Source organism: Canis lupus, chromosome 16 (genome assembly GCF_048164855.1).
Source record: "Canis lupus baileyi chromosome 16, mCanLup2.hap1, whole genome shotgun sequence".
NCBI lineage: Eukaryota > Metazoa > Chordata > Mammalia > Carnivora > Canidae > Canis > Canis lupus.
Genome location: NC_132853.1, coordinates 6,180,337 through 6,198,941, shown reverse-complemented (window position 1 = coordinate 6,198,941; position 18,605 = coordinate 6,180,337). Strand labels below are relative to the sequence as shown.

At 58.9% G+C, this 18,605-nt stretch overlaps 2 protein-coding genes across 5 annotated transcripts; one reads left to right on the top strand and one right to left on the bottom strand.

The window, feature by feature from the left end:
- The first annotated feature begins 3,458 nt into the window (after window positions 1–3,458).
- On the top strand, window positions 3,459–6,853 carry ZDHHC12 (zDHHC palmitoyltransferase 12). 3 transcript variants are annotated; one of them, XM_072778197.1, is made up of 5 exons: window positions 3,459–3,619; window positions 5,049–5,185; window positions 5,578–5,655; window positions 5,848–6,011; window positions 6,199–6,853. In XM_072778197.1, the coding sequence occupies exons 1-5, from the start codon at window positions 3,520–3,522 to the stop codon at window positions 6,524–6,526; spliced, it is 807 nt and encodes a 268-aa protein (XP_072634298.1). In that variant the 5' UTR covers window positions 3,459–3,519; the 3' UTR covers window positions 6,527–6,853. The 3 variants fall into 3 exon arrangements, with proteins under 3 accessions (XP_072634298.1, XP_072634299.1, XP_072634297.1); XM_072778198.1 differs by having other exon boundaries at window positions 5,845–6,011; window positions 6,221–6,853; XM_072778196.1 differs by having other exon boundaries at window positions 5,845–6,011.
- PKN3 (protein kinase N3) lies at window positions 6,790–17,734 on the bottom strand. Of its 2 annotated transcripts, none has more exons than XM_072778192.1 (22): window positions 17,428–17,734; window positions 15,083–15,323; window positions 14,720–14,865; window positions 14,138–14,249; window positions 13,919–14,046; window positions 13,528–13,711; window positions 12,486–12,632; window positions 12,294–12,403; window positions 12,044–12,187; window positions 11,596–11,671; window positions 11,343–11,511; window positions 11,047–11,149; window positions 10,878–10,945; window positions 10,537–10,600; window positions 10,299–10,390; window positions 9,759–9,935; window positions 9,004–9,066; window positions 8,827–8,903; window positions 7,851–7,993; window positions 7,655–7,762; window positions 7,388–7,468; window positions 6,790–7,292 (listed from the first exon to the last, which is right to left on the bottom strand). In XM_072778192.1, exons 1-22 carry the CDS (start codon window positions 17,635–17,637, stop codon window positions 7,080–7,082), a joined length of 2,856 nt encoding a protein of 951 aa, XP_072634293.1. In that variant the 5' UTR covers window positions 17,638–17,734; the 3' UTR covers window positions 6,790–7,079. The 2 variants fall into 2 exon arrangements, with proteins under 2 accessions (XP_072634293.1, XP_072634294.1); XM_072778193.1 differs by lacking the exon at window positions 17,428–17,734 and adding an exon at window positions 16,466–16,617.
- Window positions 17,735–18,605: the final 871 nt, after the last annotated feature.

The window sequence follows — 18,605 nt, the reverse complement described above, 5'->3', positions numbered from 1 at the left end:
GGTGTCCCTGAGCAGGCAGGGAGGGCTTCTCTTGAGCCGAGACCTGTGAGCTGGAGCCAGTAAAAGAAGGCTGTCAGGGGGTGCCTGAGCCACTCAGTCGCTTGAGCGTCTGACTCTTGATTTTGGCTCAGGTCATGATCTTGGGGTCGAGGGATCAAGCTCCAGTGGGGAGTCTGCTTGAGATGCTCTCTCTCCCACTCCCTCTGCCCCTCCTCTCTAAAATTAATAAATAAATATTAAAAAAAAAAAAAAGACAAAGCTTCCAGGCTGGCTATGGGTAAGCTGCGGAAGGAACACTGTCGACAGAGGGCTCAGCTAGAAGGGCTTTACAGGGAGAGCGGTTAAGCACCTCCCTGCAGCTGTAGCAGAGCAAAGGAATTAAGGCACAAGCAGGGAGAGACGGAGAAGTAGCTGGGAGGGTGGCTTTGCCCTCCAGGCTCCTGAGGTACTTCCAAGGCTGCACCCAATTGAGGAGAGCTGTTCCCCAAAGATGCCAGGTGTGTGTGCCTTGACCAAACTCTAGCCACGCTCCCCTGAGGCCTCTTCTCAACTAGGCCACAAACTTGGCCTATAAGAGCCCTACTACGGGCTCTTACCGCAAGTGATTTTGTCCATCTCCCTCCCCTACATTAAAACAACCACTTGGGCACCTGGGGTGGCTCAGTGGTTGAGCGTCTGCCTTTGGCTCAGGGAGTGATCCCAGAGTCCCAGGATCAAGTCCTGCATCCGTTCCCCACAGGGAGCCTCCTTCTCCCTCTGCCTATGTCTTTGCCTCTCTCTCTGTGTTTCTCATGAATAAATAAAATCTTTAAAAAACAAATTTTACTGTTTGTCTTAGCCACCACCTGACCAGAGGCCCCCCCACACTACCCTGTCTCTGAGCATTTACTAGAAGGGGTTTACAATTGTGAATCCTTCCTCTGTCCTTTAAAAATGTATTTGTGGGGGATCCCTGGGTGGCGCAGCGGTTTGGCGCCTGCCTTTGGCCCAGGGCGCGATCCTGGAGACCCGGGATCGAATCCCACGTCGGGCTCCCGGTGCATGGAGCCTGCTTCTCCCTCTGCCTGTGTCTCTGCCTCTCTCTCTCTCTGACTATCATAAATAAATAAAAAATTTAAAAAAAAATGTATTTGTGTCTCCTACAACTCAGGAGACCCGAAAGCCATTCCTTCAAAGAGGAAGGATCCAGAAGGATCAGGCCTCTGTCTCCCAGTCCCTATGGGAGGACAGGCACCTAACTTCAATTACTGCCAGCTGGCACACACAGCTGGTCTACTCAGCATTACACTGACCAACCTTTGGTGATTTTTCACTTCTCTGAGACACTGCCGTTCCTTCCTGCTCCCTTTGTTTATGTATTTATTAGATTTTATTTATTTATTCATGAGAGACAGAAAGAGAGGCAGAGACATAGGCAGAGGGAGAAGCAGGCCCCCTGCAGGAAGCCCGATGTGGGACTCGATCCCCGCATCAGGGATCAAGCCTTAAGCGGAAGGCAGACGCTCAGCGGCTGAACCACTGAGGCGTCCCTCCTGCTCCCTTTAAAACATCCATTCAGGGACGCCCAGGTGGCTCAGCAGTTAAGTGTCTGCCTTCTGGCTCAGGGCGTGATCCTGGGGACCTGGGATCGAGTCCCACATCGAGCTCCCTGCGTGGAGCCTGCTTCTCCCTCTGCCTGTGTCTCTGCCTCTCTCTCTGTGTGTGTCTCTCATAATAAATGGATGAAATCTTTAAAAAAAATAAAAATAAAACATCCATTCACTTCTGTACAGATCAGAGTTGAACTCACTTTACACTGCAATAGCATATTACTGATTAGAATCTGTCCTTACCACTTTAGTGTCTGACTTTGTCTTTCAAACCAGCACAGGGCCTGACACGTGGAAGCTGCAGAATGATTTAAGTGTTTCCATTCAGCATACTAAGTCATCCATGGCAGTAACCAAGACTGAGTTACAAGTGACTCAACTCAAATACCTACCCAGGCTAGTCAAAAGTGGGAGGGAATTCATCAAGGGAATCTAGAGGTTAACATCAGCTTCAGGAATAGCTGGATCTAGGGGCCAAGGCAATGTTACTTACACTCTTGCTCCTTCTTTCACTGCTACTTATCTCTATAAGTTGGCTTCATCCTCTCCTACCACAGTCTCCCTCCACATAGTGTAAAAACAGTTGCCTATTGCCCTTAAATCCTATCCCTTATGCAAGAGATGTGAAATAATGCCCCTTTCTCTCTCAGCATTTATACAGTAATCTTATAGAATGATTCTGATTGGCCCTGCTGAGTTACATGTCCACCGCCTAGGACCAATCACTGGAGACACTGAAAGAGAAAAGCATTGAAAGAGTTTGGCCCTCTGAAGTCGTATGCCCACATCTTGTCTCCTCTTACTCTGTGGAGTGAGGGACACAGTTCCTCTAGAACCATATGGGATGGGGAAGAGTCAGTTAGTTCTCCAACAGATAAGGGGATGCTGAGCTGACAAAACAGATATCAGAAGAGTGTACTGGAGGGGCCCATCTGTTGGAGAAAGAAGGTGGATGTTGATATCAGTGGGAAGTGTGGGTGGAAAGGCAGTTCTGAACGGGGAATGCCTCGGGGACACAGTTGAAGGAGTGTGAACACTGAATGATGATGAGATTTTGTCTCAGAATAGCCCGAAGCCTCTGGCGGGCAAGTCCTTCTGGCAGGGTGAGGTGTCGGCGTATAGAGGGGGAGAGGACAGTCCCATACTAGACACTGACTGTACTTGGCATTATTTAATCCTCCCAGCCACCTTGGCGGGGGGGATGCTATCACCAGTCTTCACTATATAGACAGAAAACAGAGGTCCAAAAAAAAAAAAAAAAAAGGAAAACAGAGGTCCGAGTGGTTCAGTAACTGGCCCAAGCTCACACAGGTAGGAGCGGGCAGAGCTGGTATTTCTGACTCTGACTCCTCTTGGGCCCCTGGTACCCAGGATCTGCACCACGGACGACCACTTTGCGCTCATCCGGTTTGCAGTGTCAAAAAATGAATAGCAAGGAAGTATGGGTATCACCACAGAGCAACCGCGGGCGGGACCTGCCCCCGTAGAGATCTCAGTCATCGCATCCTTGAAAGCGGCGCAATTCCCCGACCTGCAGCCACAACCAGACACCTTGAACATGGAAGCGCCCAGGGGCCTGTACGCATGCGCGAGCCGTAAGGCTGGGGAGGGCGGGGCGAGAGCCCGAGGGGGCGGGGCCGACACTCGCGCCTGCTCCCCGGCTTTCGAAACTTACCTGCCTGGCGGGTGGGGGCTGGGGTTGGGGGAGTTACCCGCTGCGCGCGCGCCGGCCCCGCCCTCCACCTCTTCAGGCACCTGTTGGCTCGAGGGCTTCCTCGGGCGCAGCTGCCATCCAATAGACAGCCTCCCCGACCCAGTCAGGCCCCGCCCACTCCCTGGCTCCACCAATCCTCGGGCGGCCGCGTCCCCTCTCCCTCGGAGGGCCCGCCCCGCCAGGCGCCTCTTCCGGGTGGGGCCCGGGGCGGAGGAGATGGCGCCCTGGGCGCTCCTCAGTCCTGGGGTCCTGGTGCGGACCGGGCACACTGTGCTGACCTGGGGGATCACGCTGGTGCTCTTCTTGCACGATACCGGTGAGCCGGACCCCGCGCGACCCCGGACCCACCCGATCCCGCGTGATTTCCCAGACGTTTGGGTCTCCTGCTGAAAACCCCAGAAATCCTGGGATTCACCCCATTTCCGCCAGCTCCTGAGCCTCCTCCCCATCTATCATTCCAAGAGCCACCTGTCTTCTGCCTAGTACCCAGTTCATCCCTAATTAGTCCCAGCATCTTCCTGATGCCGCCAGATGCCCTGTGCATCCCAGGACTCGTCCCGCGCCCACCAGAGCCGACGACCGACCTGAGCCCCCGTCCCCCCTGATCCCGGGACCCACCCGACCCTTCCCGGGAACTGACACCCAACCGTCCCCCCGTAAGATTCCAAGGATCTAGTAGATCAAGGACTGGCATCCGGCCCACTTCAGGGGCCACCAGCTGCCCTGGTCCAGGCTCCCTGTCCTGAACACCGAGGGGAGTGGCCATACTCACTTCTTGCCCCCAGGTTCTCATCCACCCCACTGACCCGACCCGCTAACATCTTCCCCCTCTTCCCCCCTGCCAGGCTGCCTCCAACCCGAGTTCTCAGCCACCCTCCCTGCCTGCAAGGGTAGCCCCACTCCCCTCTCCTTGCTCCAGCCTCAGCTCCTGGACTGGGGGGTGTTGTCACTTTCCTCCCAAGACCTTCTCGAGCTTCTTCCACCATCTTCACCCTTCAGCCTAAAAACCTGCTCCATCTCTCCATCAAAAAGGACCCCCAACCCATCTTTCCTTCTCTGCTGCTTTTCACAATCAAGGGGCCCCAGAGTTGTCCACATTCTGTCATCTAACTGTCCTGTGCGTGCCCCTCACTCCTCACCCCCGCCCCCCCCCCCAAATCCTGATTCACCCCCATGAGCTGGGCCTTCCCTGGCCTGGCCCTCCTCTGTCTCTATCTCATACACATATCAGACCTGGCTGGTCTCACCATCATGGAGCCAAGGCAGGGACCCCTCCTCCCTCTCCCCTACATCCAGTCAAGTCTGGCCCCTTCACCGCCTCACCCCTTATCTACCCATCTTTTTGTCTCCACTATTCCTGCCAGTATCCCTGTCTGGCTACCCTCCTCTCCCTCCTGGATAGGCACTCTGTCTCCAGGCTTCCCCCTGCTCCCCCATCCATCTTTTCTCCAGCAGCAGGAGGGTTTTAAGAAACAGATCTGACCCTATAACTTTCCATGGTTCCTATTGCCCTCCAGATAAAATGCAGATGAACTTTTTTTTTTTTTTTTTTTTTTTTTTGCTGGGCCCAGACTTCTCCCTCCTGTACCCTATGTAGTGTCCACACTTGACCACTCATTAAACCCCATCTCCAAGCCTTTGCTCAGCCAGGGACACAGTCCCCACCTCCAACTACACCTCCTACACACAGCTTCCTCCTGTTTGGCTCTGGCCCCAGACTCACTCTCCTCCTCCGGCCTCTCCAGCGCTGCGGCAGTGGGAAGAGCAGGGAGAGCTGCTCCTGCCCCTCACCTTCCTGCTCCTCGTGCTGGGTTCCCTGCTGCTCTACCTGGCCGTGTCGCTCATGGACCCAGGCTATGTGAATGTCCAGCCCCAGCCCCAGGTAACTGGGGTGGGGGAGTGTGTGCCTGAACCCTCTCCCTCCCACCAACAGGACACCCAAGACTGCTGTGATGGTCTCATGGCAGGATCTGTGCAGAGCGCTTTTCTGGGGGCACCTCAGTGAATCCTCTTAGCAGCCCTAGAACCCCATCCCCTACATCCGATTACCATGAGGAAATCGCCAAGGCCCAGGGAGCAGATACAAGTGGCAGAGGTCACAGGGCTTCCCTGGGGCTTCCCTGGGACCGGAGCTCTCTGCCCCACCCTACCACTCCATTATGCAGGGGATGGTTTCCCACCCATGCATACCCAGAAATGAGCTAGTCCCCAAGGAAAACCTGTGCATCTGTCTCCCAAGGGGACCCCATCTTATGCCCCATCTCCTACTTTCAGGAGGAGGCCAAGGAGGAGCAGACAGCCATGGTTCCTCAAGCCATCCCCCTTCGGCGCTGCAGATACTGCCTGGTGCTGGTGGGTGCAGGGACCTTCACGGGAGGGCGTGGGGACTGGGCCAAGACTCCCTGACCTCCTGCCCCCGTGCCGTGGCCTCATCCAGGAAGGCCTCCAGATTGAAGCCCCAGCCTCATAACTTCATCACTTCTCTCAGTGTTGGGCCCGCAGGGGAGCTGGCATTGAGCACACCTCCCTCCCTGCCCACAGCAGCCCTTGCGGGCCCGGCACTGCCGGGAGTGCCGTCGCTGTGTGCGCCGCTACGACCACCACTGCCCCTGGATGGAGAACTGCGTGGGAGAACGCAACCACCCGCTCTTCGTGGCCTACCTGGCGCTGCAGCTGGTGGTGCTTCTGTGGGGCCTGTACCTGGCATGGTGGGTTCCCCTACTGCCCTGGGTTTGGGGGAGGGCCGCAGCAATGTGCCTGCAGGGTGGAGAGAGCCAGGACTCCCTCTTCTGTCCAGGGCCTCCAACCTTCTCCCAAGAGGCCTGCCCGCCGGGGCTCCCTGGGGCCGCCCTGCCCTCCCCCAGCCTGGGTCCCCATCTCTATCCTGCCCTGCAGGTCTGGCCTCCATTTCTTCCAGCCCTGGGGGCTATGGCTGCGGTCCAGCGGGCTGTTGTTTGCCACCTTCCTGCTGCTCTCCGTCTTCTCTTTGGTGGCCAGCCTGCTCCTCGCCTCACACCTCTACCTGGTGGCCAGTAACACCACCACCTGGGAGTTCATCTCCTCGCACCGCATTGCCTACCTCCGCCAGCGCCCCAGCAACCCCTTCGACCGCGGCCTGACCCGCAACCTGGCCCACTTCTTCTGCGGATGGCCCTCAGGGTCCTGGGAGGCCCTCTGGGCCGAGGGAGAGGAGGAGGAGGAGGGCGGCAGCCAGGCTGTTTAGGAGGGCGTGGGAGGGAAGGCCACCAACTTGTGCCTGAAAACCAAACGGGCTGCACCCAGCTGCGGTCAGCCCTCGGAAAGCCTGGGGTTCTTCACTCCTGCTCGCTCCTCCCAGGCCTCAGAGTAGAGCTGAACGACAGAACCCCTGCCTCAGTGGGCAGTTCTGCCTTCCAAAGGAAGAAGGGGAGGCAGGGGACCTGTGGGGGGCTCAGGCACAAGCAACCTGGGCTTGGAGGCCCCCCACACACCAGGATGCCTCCAGTGCACAGTTTTATAAGTTTAATAATCCATAAAGCGAGTCAAGTATTAAAAAAAATACCAAACCAAACTGCTCCTCACTGCCTGCCCTTTCTGGTCCAGGTCTCAGTGAAGGAGGGAGCTGGGGTGGGGGTGAGGGAGGAGGGGACATTCTGCCCAGTGACCAAGCAACACCCCCCACAGCAGCCCCGCCGCTGCCACGTCAAGGCCCGAGACCCACAGAGAACCTGTGAGGCCCGGGCCTCCAGAGCAGGGCAAGCAGCTGGGCGGACAGGGTGGACTCGCCAGAGAGGCCGTCAGGGCCCCAGGAATCCCTCTGACACAAAGTCGAAGTCCCGGAAGGCGGCCTGCTGGCGGGCAGTCAGGGGGCTGCGGGGGTCCGGCGGGGTCAGGGCCGGTGGTAGCCCCGTGAACTCGCCCTCGAAGTAACGCAGGTCCGTAGGGCCACACAGTGTGGGCAGGAAGGGGGGCCGGACGGTACGGGCGAGCAGGGCCTGCCAGTCGGTGGTCTGGGGGCGAGGGCAGAGCTGCCTGAGATGGCAGAACAGCAGCCCACGTGGCCCCGCGCCACCGCCCACCGTGCCAGGCACCCAGGACCACTCACCCTGAAGAAAGGCTGGGTCTTGATCTCTTCTGCATCCTGCTCACCTGCCCCCAGGCGCTGCTCCGGGCACTTCTGGAGGAGCTGGGCAAAAGGACAGAGGCCCATGGAGGGCGCTTTTGGGCCCATGCACTGCCCGCCTCCCCACGTACCCCAAGTGAGCTGGGCCACAGGGCCCCCAAGAGAATGGGTGGTGAAGGGGCAGCCCGCGAGCCACAGAGCGGCAGCCCAGCCCCACCCTGCCCCTGCCCCTGCCCCTGCAGTGATTACCTTCTGAATTAGCTCGAGACCTTGCACCGATAGAAAGTGGGGATATGGGGCATCGGCATTGACGATGCAGTCAAATACCTCTTCCTCAGTGTCCCCCGGGAATGGGCACTGCGGGGAACAGAGCTCAGCAGGGTGCATGAGCCACCCCCACCCCGCCCCAGCCTGCAGGCCCCAGCAGCCTGGGGCTGGCACTCACCTCTCCCACCAACATCTCATAGAGCAGCACACCCAAACCCCACCAGTCCACGGCCCGTGTGTAGGCCTCCTGGGTCAGCACTTCTGGGGCCAGGAACTCTGGGGTGCCGCAGAAGGTGCTTGTCCGGTCCCCAAAGCCGATTCCTGCAAACCAGCACCCACACTGATGCCGGCCTGCTGCATCTCATGCACATCACCTCAGTGGGTGTAAGAATGAACAGCCAACCCTTATGACCTCAGGTACCGAACCCCACACCGAGCCCTGCCCCATGTCCTCAGAGGTGGGAGCGGTTTCTATGCCACCCGACAGGAAGAAGTGGAGCCCCAGGCAAGTTTCCATGCTAAGGTCATGAAGGAAATGGAGAATCCGGTACCCTCTTCCTTTTTTTTTTTAATTTTATTTATTTATTCATGAGAAACAGAAAGAGAGACATAGGCAGAGGGAGAAGCAGGCTCCTCACAGGGAACCCGATGTGGGATTCGATCCCTAGACCCTGGGATCAGGCCCTGAGCCAAAGGCAGAGGCTCAATCATTGAGCTACCCAGGAGTCCCTGATGCCCTCTTCCACTCTGAGTACAGTCTCTCCCTCTGGCTAAGGGCAAGCTGTGGCTCTTTAAGAGGCTCTAGGGCTGGGCAGCCCAGGTGGCCCAGGGGTTTAGCGCCACCTTTGGCCTAGGGCGTGATCCTGGAGACAGGGGATGGAGTCCCACATCGGACTCCCTGCATGGAGCCTGCTTCTCCCTCTGCCTATGTCTCTGCCTCTCTCTCTCTCTCTCTCTCTGTCTGTCTCTCATGAGTAATAAATAAATCTTAAAAAAAAAAAAAAAAAAAGAGGCTCTAGGGCTGAGAAGGAAAAACCAGCATGTCCAGCTGGTTCCTAGAATGAAGGCTGGGGTGGGGGCCACTCACCAATGACCCTGCTGGCCTGTGCTGGGCAAGATCAGTGGACAGGGGATCCTGGATGGGAGGCACTCACCTTCCTTACAAAGCCCAAAGTCCGCAATCTTCAGGAAACCCTGGGCATCCAGCAGAAGGTTATCCAACTTTAGGTCCCTGAGGGTGCGGGGGCAGATCAAAGGGGCCCTGGAACATCACGGGGGAAGGCAGCTGCTGCCCCTTCACCTACGCCCCCAGCACCACCAGGGCAAGTTACCTGTAAATTATTTTCTTCTCATGTAAGAACTGCAACCCGAGGATGACACAAGCCAGGTAGAACCTGTGGGTGGTGTCGGGGGAAGCTCAGGCCCAGGCCTGCGGGGGGCAGGGCAGGGAGACACCAGGATGGCCATGGCCTGGGCATCTCTGGATGTCCCAGCCAGAGTCAGACTGGATGAGAGACCAAGGGGAGCCCACACCAGGGGTGGGGGTTGCAGAGAGCAGGTGCTTCTCCAGACAGTGGCCTACCCTTCGATTATGCCAGGAATGATGCCATGTGTTCTTACGCCTTACTCTCTCCCACATCCTCCCAGCCACCTGCAGCTGATGCTTCTCACATCTGTTTCTAAAAAGAGGAACTGACTCTAGGGCAGTGAGGCCCCTGGGGTCACATAGGTAGTGGCAGACCCAGACTCCAGAGCCTGCATTCTGGTGGGCAAGATAAACTCCAGCTGCCAGTCACTTACTATACACTGGCTCCTGTGCTCAACAATTTACAAACATTGCATCCATCTTACCCAACAAAGCTGCGAAATAGTTATCAGCCCCATTCGCAGTGACGTAAACTGAGGCCCGAGGTTACAAAGCTGTGACAGTCTATGAGAGCTGCCAACCAGCATTTGAACCGAGGCTTCCTTGACTCCACATGCTCCTCTGCTGCCGGGTACCCTCAGGGAAGCAGGATGAAGGGAGCGGGCAGAGGCAACCGGGGAAGGCTTGCTAGAAGAGGCGGCAAGATAGATGGGAACGCACCGGGCATGGGGCTCAGGGAAGACATCCTCATGGATCTGCATCATGAGGTCACCACCAGGTGCAAACTCTGTCACAAAGCATGCGTGGCTGGAGGTCTGGAAGCAGGCGAGGAGGGAGAGCAGGAAGGGGTGCCCCGTGCGGCCCACGGCTTCCAGGATGCGTTTCTCGCAATACAGGCTGTGGTGGGGGGGAGGGGGCATTTGGAGGGAAGGAAGACCTCTGCTGGCTGTGCCCTGCCACCCACACAACACCCTCGGCTCTCTGGGCCTTCAGTCAAAGTGCCAGGCACTTTGATGAGTGATGAGTTCTCTCTACAGTGAGAGTGATGATTTCTACGTATCAGGCAGAGAGAAGAGGGGACCTGCCCAAGGGCACATGGTTAACAACTGCAGGTGCTAAAGACAGAGCCCAGGACTGGCCGGCGCCAGAGGTCACCTCTTCAAAGCCCCAAGAGCACTCAGCTGCCTTCCGGTGCCACTGGCCAGGCCAGCCATCCGGGGTCCCAACCGGGGCCGGGTGCCCACTGGCCCGACTACACACCTCTCCATCTCGTCCCGGCTCAGCACCTCCTGCTTCTTGAGCGCTTTGATAGCGTAGTATTTCCCCGTGCCCTTGAATTGCACCAGGAGGACCTGGGCACCAGAGAGAGCTTGGGCTTCAGGCGGACAGCACAGGGCAGCTTCCCCCACCCCACTACCCCATGGATCACAGCATCCTCCCAGCTAAGGTGCTGGGGCCTCCTCACCCCCCCACACAGTTCCCCACCTCAGCCCACTACCTTCCCAAAGTGTCCCCGGCCCAGCACGGCCAAGCAGCGGAAGTCCTGAAGCCGGGGGGGTTTCCTGCAAGAGAGGCATAGGAAGACAAGAGATGCTCCAAACTCTCTGTGCCCAGCCCCGGGCTGTCCCCACCAATGAGGCTGCAAAGCCTGGGGATGGGGGTGGGGGTTCCTGGGACAGTGGTTTCCTAGAGTCTGGAAAGCAGCTGGAGCTCAATAATGTGGGTTTAGTGAGTAAGAATCTGAGAGCAAGGAATATCAGATGATGTCTGAATGGACACACAAACACCCAAGTGAGTAGATAGATGTCTCAAGCATAAAAGTGGGCCTGCCGGGGGTACCTGGCGGCTGAGGCTGGAGGAGACGACCCAAGTTGCGTCCTGGGCTCCATGTGGGGGCGTTTGGTGCGCTGTGAGGGCAGAGGGGCTCAGAGCAGAGCAGGGCTTCCTTCTGTCCCACCAGCCCTGCCACCCTTATCCGGGCAGCCCCCGGGCCTCAGCACCCCCTCACCGGTATCTCCTCGGAGGTTGGCTCCCGGGGCAGGTAGAGGCGTGGGGGCTTGGGCGGGGGCCTCATCTCTTCTCCCAAGGGGCTCTTCTTGGGTGGGACATTACTATGTGGAGAAAGTAGACACATGGCAGGGCACAGGCAGATGGAATAGCCATAGGGACAAACACACGGCGATGCCAGAGACAGACAGATGGAGGATCAGAGGGTGAATGACGGGAACAGAACAACACCAATTGCACCTGGAGAGAGGCAGATGTGGCAGAGAAGAGGGCGGCTGAGGCGGGGTGGCTCCTCACCTGGGCGAGGCAGGCTCGGCAGCTCCCCAGGGTGTGGCTGGAGTCTGGGGACATGCTTTGGGGGGGCTGATTGTGCTTGGGGAGCTGCAGGGGGGCAGCAGGCTCATGACCAAGCGTCCCCAGGCCGCCATGCTGAGATTCATCTGGGAAGCTCTCAGAAAGTCCTGACCTGGGACAAAAGGAGGACTCAGTCCTGGGGCCCCCAATAGCCCCTGCCCTGCCCCCTAACTGCACAGCTGTCTCCTGGCCACACCTCTGCGTTTAGAGAAAATGCGTTTCTGCCTCTGTAGCCGGGGCCTCCTCTCAATGACAGGGTCACAGAAGGTCACCTGCAGGGGGCAGAGGGCAGGGCTGGAGACAGGTCCCTTCCCATCCCACCTGCCATCAGGGTACCTCCCTGGTTCCCAGGATCTCGGCCTGAGCCCCCAGCATCAATGATGCAAGAGCCAGAGGGGTCCAGAGAAGAGAGGCACTTGTCCAGGGTCACAAATGAGGCCAGATAGTCTGGACCAAGATGTGGGCCTCTAGATTCCCATGCAGTCCCCAGACAAGGGCTGGGAACCCATAGTCCTGGAGCCCTGCTCCCTCGGGGCCCCAGTTTCCACTCCTACGTGTGGATGGATGAGTCACATTGTTTTGAAGGCCCTTCTAACTCCGACGGAGCTGGGGCCTGTCAGGTCAGAGGGCAGGGTCTGGGGCACCTGGGCAAAGAGCAGCCCCTGTGGCACCAGACTGATGGAGAGCTGGTGACAGGCATTGTCCAGGAAGTCCTCCAGCCGCAGGAAGGCCACGCCACACAGCTGCCGCCAGTCCCGCCAGCGCACCCCGATCTCCAGCTCCCGGGCCTACGTTGGGAGGGCCAGGTTGAGGAGTGGGGCATGGCACATGCCCCTACCTGGCCGGCCTTCCGCCCCCTGGCCTAAGGTCATGCCTGCCCACCCCAGGGCTCACCCGCTCCAGGGGGACAATAAACATCTGGTCCCAGGACTGCTTGGCCACCGGCGCCCAGCCAGTCTGGCCCACGCCACGATTGTCCACTTTCAGCACAGCCATCACCTCACCTGCCAGGCCAGATAGGGGGCTCAGAGCCAGCAAGGAGCGGAGGTCCTTTGCTGCCCCCAGCTCCCTGCGGCCCCTACTCACTGGCCAGATCTCCTCCTCCACGCTGAGGCTTGGCCCTGCCCCGGAGCCAGCCCTGGGAGGGGCTCCCGGCCAGTGCAGCTGCCGGGGACCGTCCGGGGACAGCCTTCAGCAGCTGCTCACAGCCCAGGAGGCGGACCTCCAGTGTCCCTGCGGGGAGCACGCAAGAAACACTGTCAGTGCCATTCTCTCACTGCCACAGCCAGGTCCCCTGGGACCGCAGGAAACCTACTTTCTCTCAATGATGTCTGAACCCAGACCTTGCCCACATTAGTTGGGGTATTTAGCCAGGTGACAGGATATAAGGTGGCCCCAAGTAGCCAGACAACTTCTAGGCCTTTTTAGCAAGCCATACCCCCGCCCCGCCTTCCCTAACTTGTCTACTTGGCCAACTCCCAGAAGCCCTTCAAGGCTACATGTAGACACCACCTCCTCCAGGAAGCATTCCTTGATTCCTTCTCAGCTCTGCTCACAATGGGAGCTGGCCCGTCCAACCCTGAACCAGCTCTGAGCAGGAAGGTGCCGGGCTCTCTGGCTGGCACTGTGTCCCGCGTAGGAAGTTCAGGGTTTCCAAAGTCAGCATGCTTAAATTATTTGTTGATTACAATTCAGCTACAATTCAGACAAATTCAGCTCAGGGATAAGAAAGAACTTCCTAGTAGTCCAGACTGCCCAGGACTGGTTACCAAAGGCCTCCAGGGCTGTGAGCTCCCCTAACACCGGCACTCTTCACATTGTCATCATGGTTTCTCATTTTGATAACAGCTTCACCGACCACGTTTGGACGATGCCGGCACTGTGCCTAGCACATCACAGGTGACAACTCACTGAATTTCACAGCAACCCTACAAAGTAGGTGCTATTATCATCCCCATTTGACAGAACATTAAGCTGAGTCCAGAGAGTGGAAGTCTGTTGCCCGTGTTCACAGAGCTAGAGGGTGGTGGGACCAGAATCAAAACTCTCCAAAGTCCTCCCCCTCTGTGTTTCAGGGTACCCTTTGCAAGAAAAGGGGAGCCCTGAGGTGAGAGGGACTCCTGGCTACCTGTCATGGCGGTGGGCTTCACAAGCACCCCTGAAGGCTGAGGGTTCCCAGACACGGCCGTCCGCAGCTCCCGGGCCACCCGGCCACGCAGAGGATGAGCAGGAGGTAGTCCCTCCAGCAGCTGCTCCAAGGCCAGTCGCAGCAGGTCCAGTTTCTGGGAGGACTCCTGGAGCTGGGCCTGGGCCTGCAGGGCAGATAAGGGGAGGGGGCACAGGCCCGTGACACACAGGTTGGGGCTGGGGACAGCAGCTCGGACCACCTGGAGACACACACACGCCCTGGCCGCCACGAGGTCTAGACACAGTGGGCTCCCTGTTCCCACCCGGCACAGCCATCCCGCAGTGCGGAGGGCGCAGAGAGGGGCAGTGGTGAGAGGGCGTCACGGTCTGACCTCGGCCAGGGCCTTCCGGTCTTGAGTCCGCTGGCCACCCAGTAGCTTCACCACGTTCTTGGCACCCTCGGCCACAGCAGCCTCAATATGCAGCCGATGTCTTAGCTCCTCTGCCAGCAGCTCGGGACCTGGGAGGAGGCAGTCAGCTCTGAGGCCCATGCCCTGCTCTGCCCGGCCCGGCCCGGCCGGCCGGCCCCTCCCAGCTTCTCAAAGCCTCACCTGGTTCAGGGGACCCACTGGCTTCCAGGCTGCTGATCTTCATTCGCAGTAGAGCCACCTTCAGCTGGCTGTCCCGCAGCATCTGCTGGGCAGCTGCCAGGAGCTTCCTCTCCTGTGGGGTCATGAGGTATGCCCTCGTCGCACCCAGGCCAGCCCAGGGCCTCCCTGGTCAGACCAAGGCTGAAGCCAAGCCTCCCTCATCAGCCTAGGTCTGGGGCAGAGCCTCCTCCACCAGATGAGACAGGGCTGGGGTCAAACTTCTCCAATCATGTCAGAGCCAAGCTCCCCACATCATGCTGGGAGTTGGGGCTGCGAGTGGACCTTCCCTATTAGACCCAGAACAGGGCCTGGGGTTTCCCCATTAGACTGAGTTGTGCCTTCTCTGTTAAATTAGGGGTCCAAGCCATGCCTTCCCCACCAAGCTAAGATTTGGGGCTATGGCTCCTCTATCAGACTAATAGTTGAGACTATGTCTCCCTTAATAGGTCATTGGCTAGGTTGCATTCCCTATAGGGGCTGGGGCAGCACCTCCCCTACTAATCCGAGAGCCACATCTCTCCCCACAGACCCCGGGAGCCTTACCTTGGGCGTGCCGTTGGCATATGTATGCGTCATATTCTCTGCCCCCTGCTTCACCTTCAGCTCCACCTGCAGCTGTCTCTGGAGAGCCTCCAGGTGCCGAGCCCTGGGCTGCTCTGCAGGTGGCTGGGGTCCCAGGGCCACAGGTTCTGTGCAGTGTGGGGTACATGAAGCGAAGCCCTTACCCAGAGCCAGGAGCCCCCTACTCTATGGCCTTGCTGTCTCCTCCCCTCCCCTCCTGGGCAGGGGGACACCTGAGAAGGCTATGAGATTGGTCAGGACCAAGGTTGAGAAGCTGGCTGGGTAGACCTCCCCAGCACCTCCTGTCCCCGAGGGCCCGAGGGTCCGCTCAGACTCCACACTCACCAGCCTGGCCAGGCCCAGGGCCGGGCAGCAGGATGCGTGCATGCAGCGCCCTCAGCTCTCCGTGAAGCTGCTCCAGGCGGCGATTGGAGGAGCGCAGGAGCTGCTGCACATGGCCCAGGTGGCGGCGGTCTGTGGCTACCCTCCGCAGGTTCTCTACACCCTCCTTGATTTTCAGCTCCTTCTGGATGGCACGGCGGATCGCCTCTTTCTCATCCTCCGGGGGCCGCTGGTTGGCCCCAGGCTGTGGAAGGGCAGAGCAATAATGGTCCCGTCCCCAGCCACCAGCGGCCTCAGGTGCCCACAGATGGAAGGAGAGGGAGGCACGCCCAGCAGCCAGGGTGGACACCCGGGGCTTGGGAGGCATCTCTGACTTTCCAGCTAGTATCCCCAGGCCAGATGCAAACCCCAAGACTAGGCATCCTGCCCACGCTCCTGTCCTCTGCCACTAGGGAGGAGGGAGAGGGAGAAATTGTCAACATTTACAGGCAACTCTTGAACAACATGGGTTTGAACTGCACAGGTCCACCTTATAAGCAAATTGTTTTTGATCATACAGTACAGGGCTGTAAATGTATTTTCTCTTCCTTATGATGTTCTTAATAACATTTCCCTTTTTTCTAGCTTCTTTTATTGTAAGAACACAGTATAGAATACACATAACGTACAGAGTATGTGTTAGTCCACTGTTGATGTTATCGGTAAGACTTTTGGTCACCGGTAGGCTACTGGTAGTTAAGGTCTGGGGGAGTCAAAAGTCATACGCAGATTTGCAACTCATGGCAGGTGGGGTGTGTCAGTGCCCCAGACCCCTGGGTTGTTCAGGGTCTGTCTCAGAACTTTGCAGACACTGGTCTGTGGATCCTCACGACAATCCCATGAGGTTGGTATAGTTATGATCCCCATTTTACAAATGGGGAAGCTGAGACACAGAGAGGTTAAGCAACGTGCCCAAAGTCACAACACCGAAGAGGGGATGCCACCTTCCTTCCCCCTTGCCAGTCACGCTTAATCAGGATGCTCTCTCTAAGACTGCGATTCTGAGATTTGGGGCCAAATTTGAGGCCAGAAAAGAGGCTAGGGAACCCCCCAAGGTCACACAGAGAGGGCAGCCAGAGGCCTGAGTAGGGGCCAGGGATGTTCCCTCAGGTAGCCAAGCAGAGACACGGAGAGGGGCTGAGGAGGTCTCCCGGGGCCATTCCCAGCTCAGCTACTGGGAGGAAGCAGAGGCTTTCTCACTATTTCACCCCAGGTGGGAGCAAAAAACAGAAAAATCTCTTTCTCAGAAGCTAACATTTCAAACCAACCAGTGCCAAAGCTGACCTCTGTCCAGAGTAACCCACAATGCCCCCGACCCCAAGGGCTCCTGCGGGACTTCCACCTTACCTCTCGGCTCTCCATCTCCTGAGCCCAGTGTTAAAGGTTGTCACCCCAGTCTCAGGGCCCCCCCCTACTCCAGGCCTCTGTTGGCCTGGTAGTCAGAGGGCAGGGGCGGGGCTCAGGAAATCCTTTGAGGGCCCTAGGCCAGAGGGCCAGAGCCAAAGGCCTGAGCAAACAAAGATCCCATGGAGCAGGGGGCCTGGCCACCGGGGTCCTGAGTCACCCAGCTGCGCTGCTGGGCGGAGGTTCACAGGAAATCGGAAAATGTGCACAAGCTGCTGCTGGAACAGGCGGAGGGACCTCCGGAAGAAGGGAGTGGGAGGGGGCAGATGCAGTGCTTAGGGCTGTCTAGGCCCTTGGGGTGGGGGCACTCGAGCCTTGTGGAGGACACTCCACCCTTGAGCATACCCCCACCTCCTGTCTGCTCTGGGCGGACATACACACCTCTCCCTTGCTGCTCTACAGCTGGGACCCCACCCCATTCGCTCTGAATAGACCTCCACCCCTCCCTCCCCAATAACAAACACACGGCTTTGGCTGCTGTGTCCACCAGCACCTACTGCCAGCACTGGCAGGATCCCAGCCTCCCTGCCATTTGGACTAGAACCCTGTGTACGCGAAGGTTCCCACCCAGGTGCTGGGCAAGGCCCTCCGGCCCGGCCAAACCCCACATGCCTTCGTGATCCGGGTAGGACCACCCCCCCAAGAGCCCAGGGACTGGTGCCCTCCTGGGCTCTCTTCTCCCTGCACACTCGGATTCCTCTCCACGCAGGACCGGCCCCAGTGCGCCCCAGCGCCCCCCTTTGCTTTCTAGGTCGATTCCCATCGGCCTTCCAGTCCTACCGGGAAGAGCCGATTTTAGGCAACTTTGGCGCCCATGCTGGTGGCCCTGACTGCTGGCCTGACCAGAGGCTCTGAGTCCCTAGGGGGTGATCTGGGGGCGTTTTCAGGGGACATGAACGACTCACCCCCGTGCTCAGGTCTGCCCTGCGAGGTGCAGCGAAGCCCGGGGCCGGGACTGAGAAGGGACCCGGGAGGGGATGCGGGTCGGACCTGGGGGTCGCGGCCGGGGCTCGGGGTGCCCGCGGCGTGCACGAGGCTCCCCGGCGCCCTGGGCCCGCGCCCGCAGCCCGGCCTCCGCGGGCGCCGTCCACCTGCCGCGGCGCCCCCTCCTCCATGGCGCCGCTCCGGCCGCTCGGCCCCTCCTCTCGCCCACTGCGGTTCCGGAAGCCCCGGCCCCTCCGCCAGGACTTTCAAACTTGAAACTTCCCGGGAAGCGGAGCCCGAGCCGCGGGATCGGGCGCCCCCTCCCGAGGCCGGCTGGCGCTCGCGGGCCCCGAGATGAGCGCCGCCTGTCGGCCGCCAGGGTCTGCGCCCGGGACCCCAGGGCTCCAGCCGACGCCCCGCTGGCTCCGGGGCCCCGCGTCCGTCCTGAGGCCGCAGTCCCCGGCCCGGGATAGAAGTGCGGGGAGGGACACCTCCCGGGCCGGGGTTCGCCAGCTGCCCAGAGGGGTCGGGGGCGACAGCGCCGCCTGCCGGCCGCCGGACACTGCCCGTGGGGCCGGCTCAGCCCCTTCCTCCGAGCCGTGCCACCACCTGGTTCCCGCCCGCAGCCTTCTCCTCGTCTTAGATCCTTGGTGACAAGTGGGTTAATCCCAAACCCGTCACCCTCACGGAGTCTTGTCCCTGTCTAGAGTCACTACTATAAGAACGTCTGCAACTGAAAGAAAGTAAAGCCTCCCCCAAACCCTCCCAAATTACAAACCATGGATGAATAAACCAAACATCTCAGGCTCCGCCACTCAACCACAGTGGAGCTTTCTGGGTCGGCCAGGGCTTCCCTTGTCCTCAAGAATCCACCCAAACAGAAGACACACACCGTAGGAAAGAACCACTATTTCAGGAAAGCCGACCAGTGGGCACCAACTGACCTGGCAGCGGCTTGCCTGTATAGGAATTCTGGTATCCTGTGCTAACTGGCACCCTGTGCCAGGACTTCACTGGAAGGAGCCTGGCCCAAGGGTCTGGAGGTGAGTGGGGATCAAACATGGAAGGTGGCCGATTTGATGACTCGGAACAGGTGCCTTCCTGTACTTTTACTGAAGGAAATCATGTCAGTTGCACTTTGCTCTGACCACCCTCCCTC

Bases quoted from the DNA above. Each gene is read 5' to 3' on its own strand.
- ZDHHC12 (XM_072778196.1), top strand. From the start codon at position 3,520: ATGGCGCCCTGGGCGCTCCTCAGTCCTGGGGTCCTGGTGCGGACCGGG. The intron at 3,620-5,048 runs GTGAGCCGGACC...CGGCCTCTCCAG, and splicing joins GCTCTTCTTGCACGATACCG to CGCTGCGGCAGTGGGAAGAG. The intron at 5,186-5,577 runs GTAACTGGGGTG...TCCTACTTTCAG, and splicing joins ATGTCCAGCCCCAGCCCCAG to GAGGAGGCCAAGGAGGAGCA.
- PKN3 (XM_072778192.1), bottom strand. From the start codon at position 17,637: ATGGAGGAGGGGGCGCCGCGGCAGGTGGACGGCGCCCGCGGAGGCCGG. The intron at 9,067-9,758 runs GTGCGTTCCCAT...CACCACCCACAG, and splicing joins TTCCCTGAGCCCCATGCCCG to GTTCTACCTGGCTTGTGTCA. The intron at 7,293-7,387 runs GTGAGTGGTCCT...CCTCGCCCCCAG, and splicing joins AGACCCAGCCTTTCTTCAGG to ACCACCGACTGGCAGGCCCT.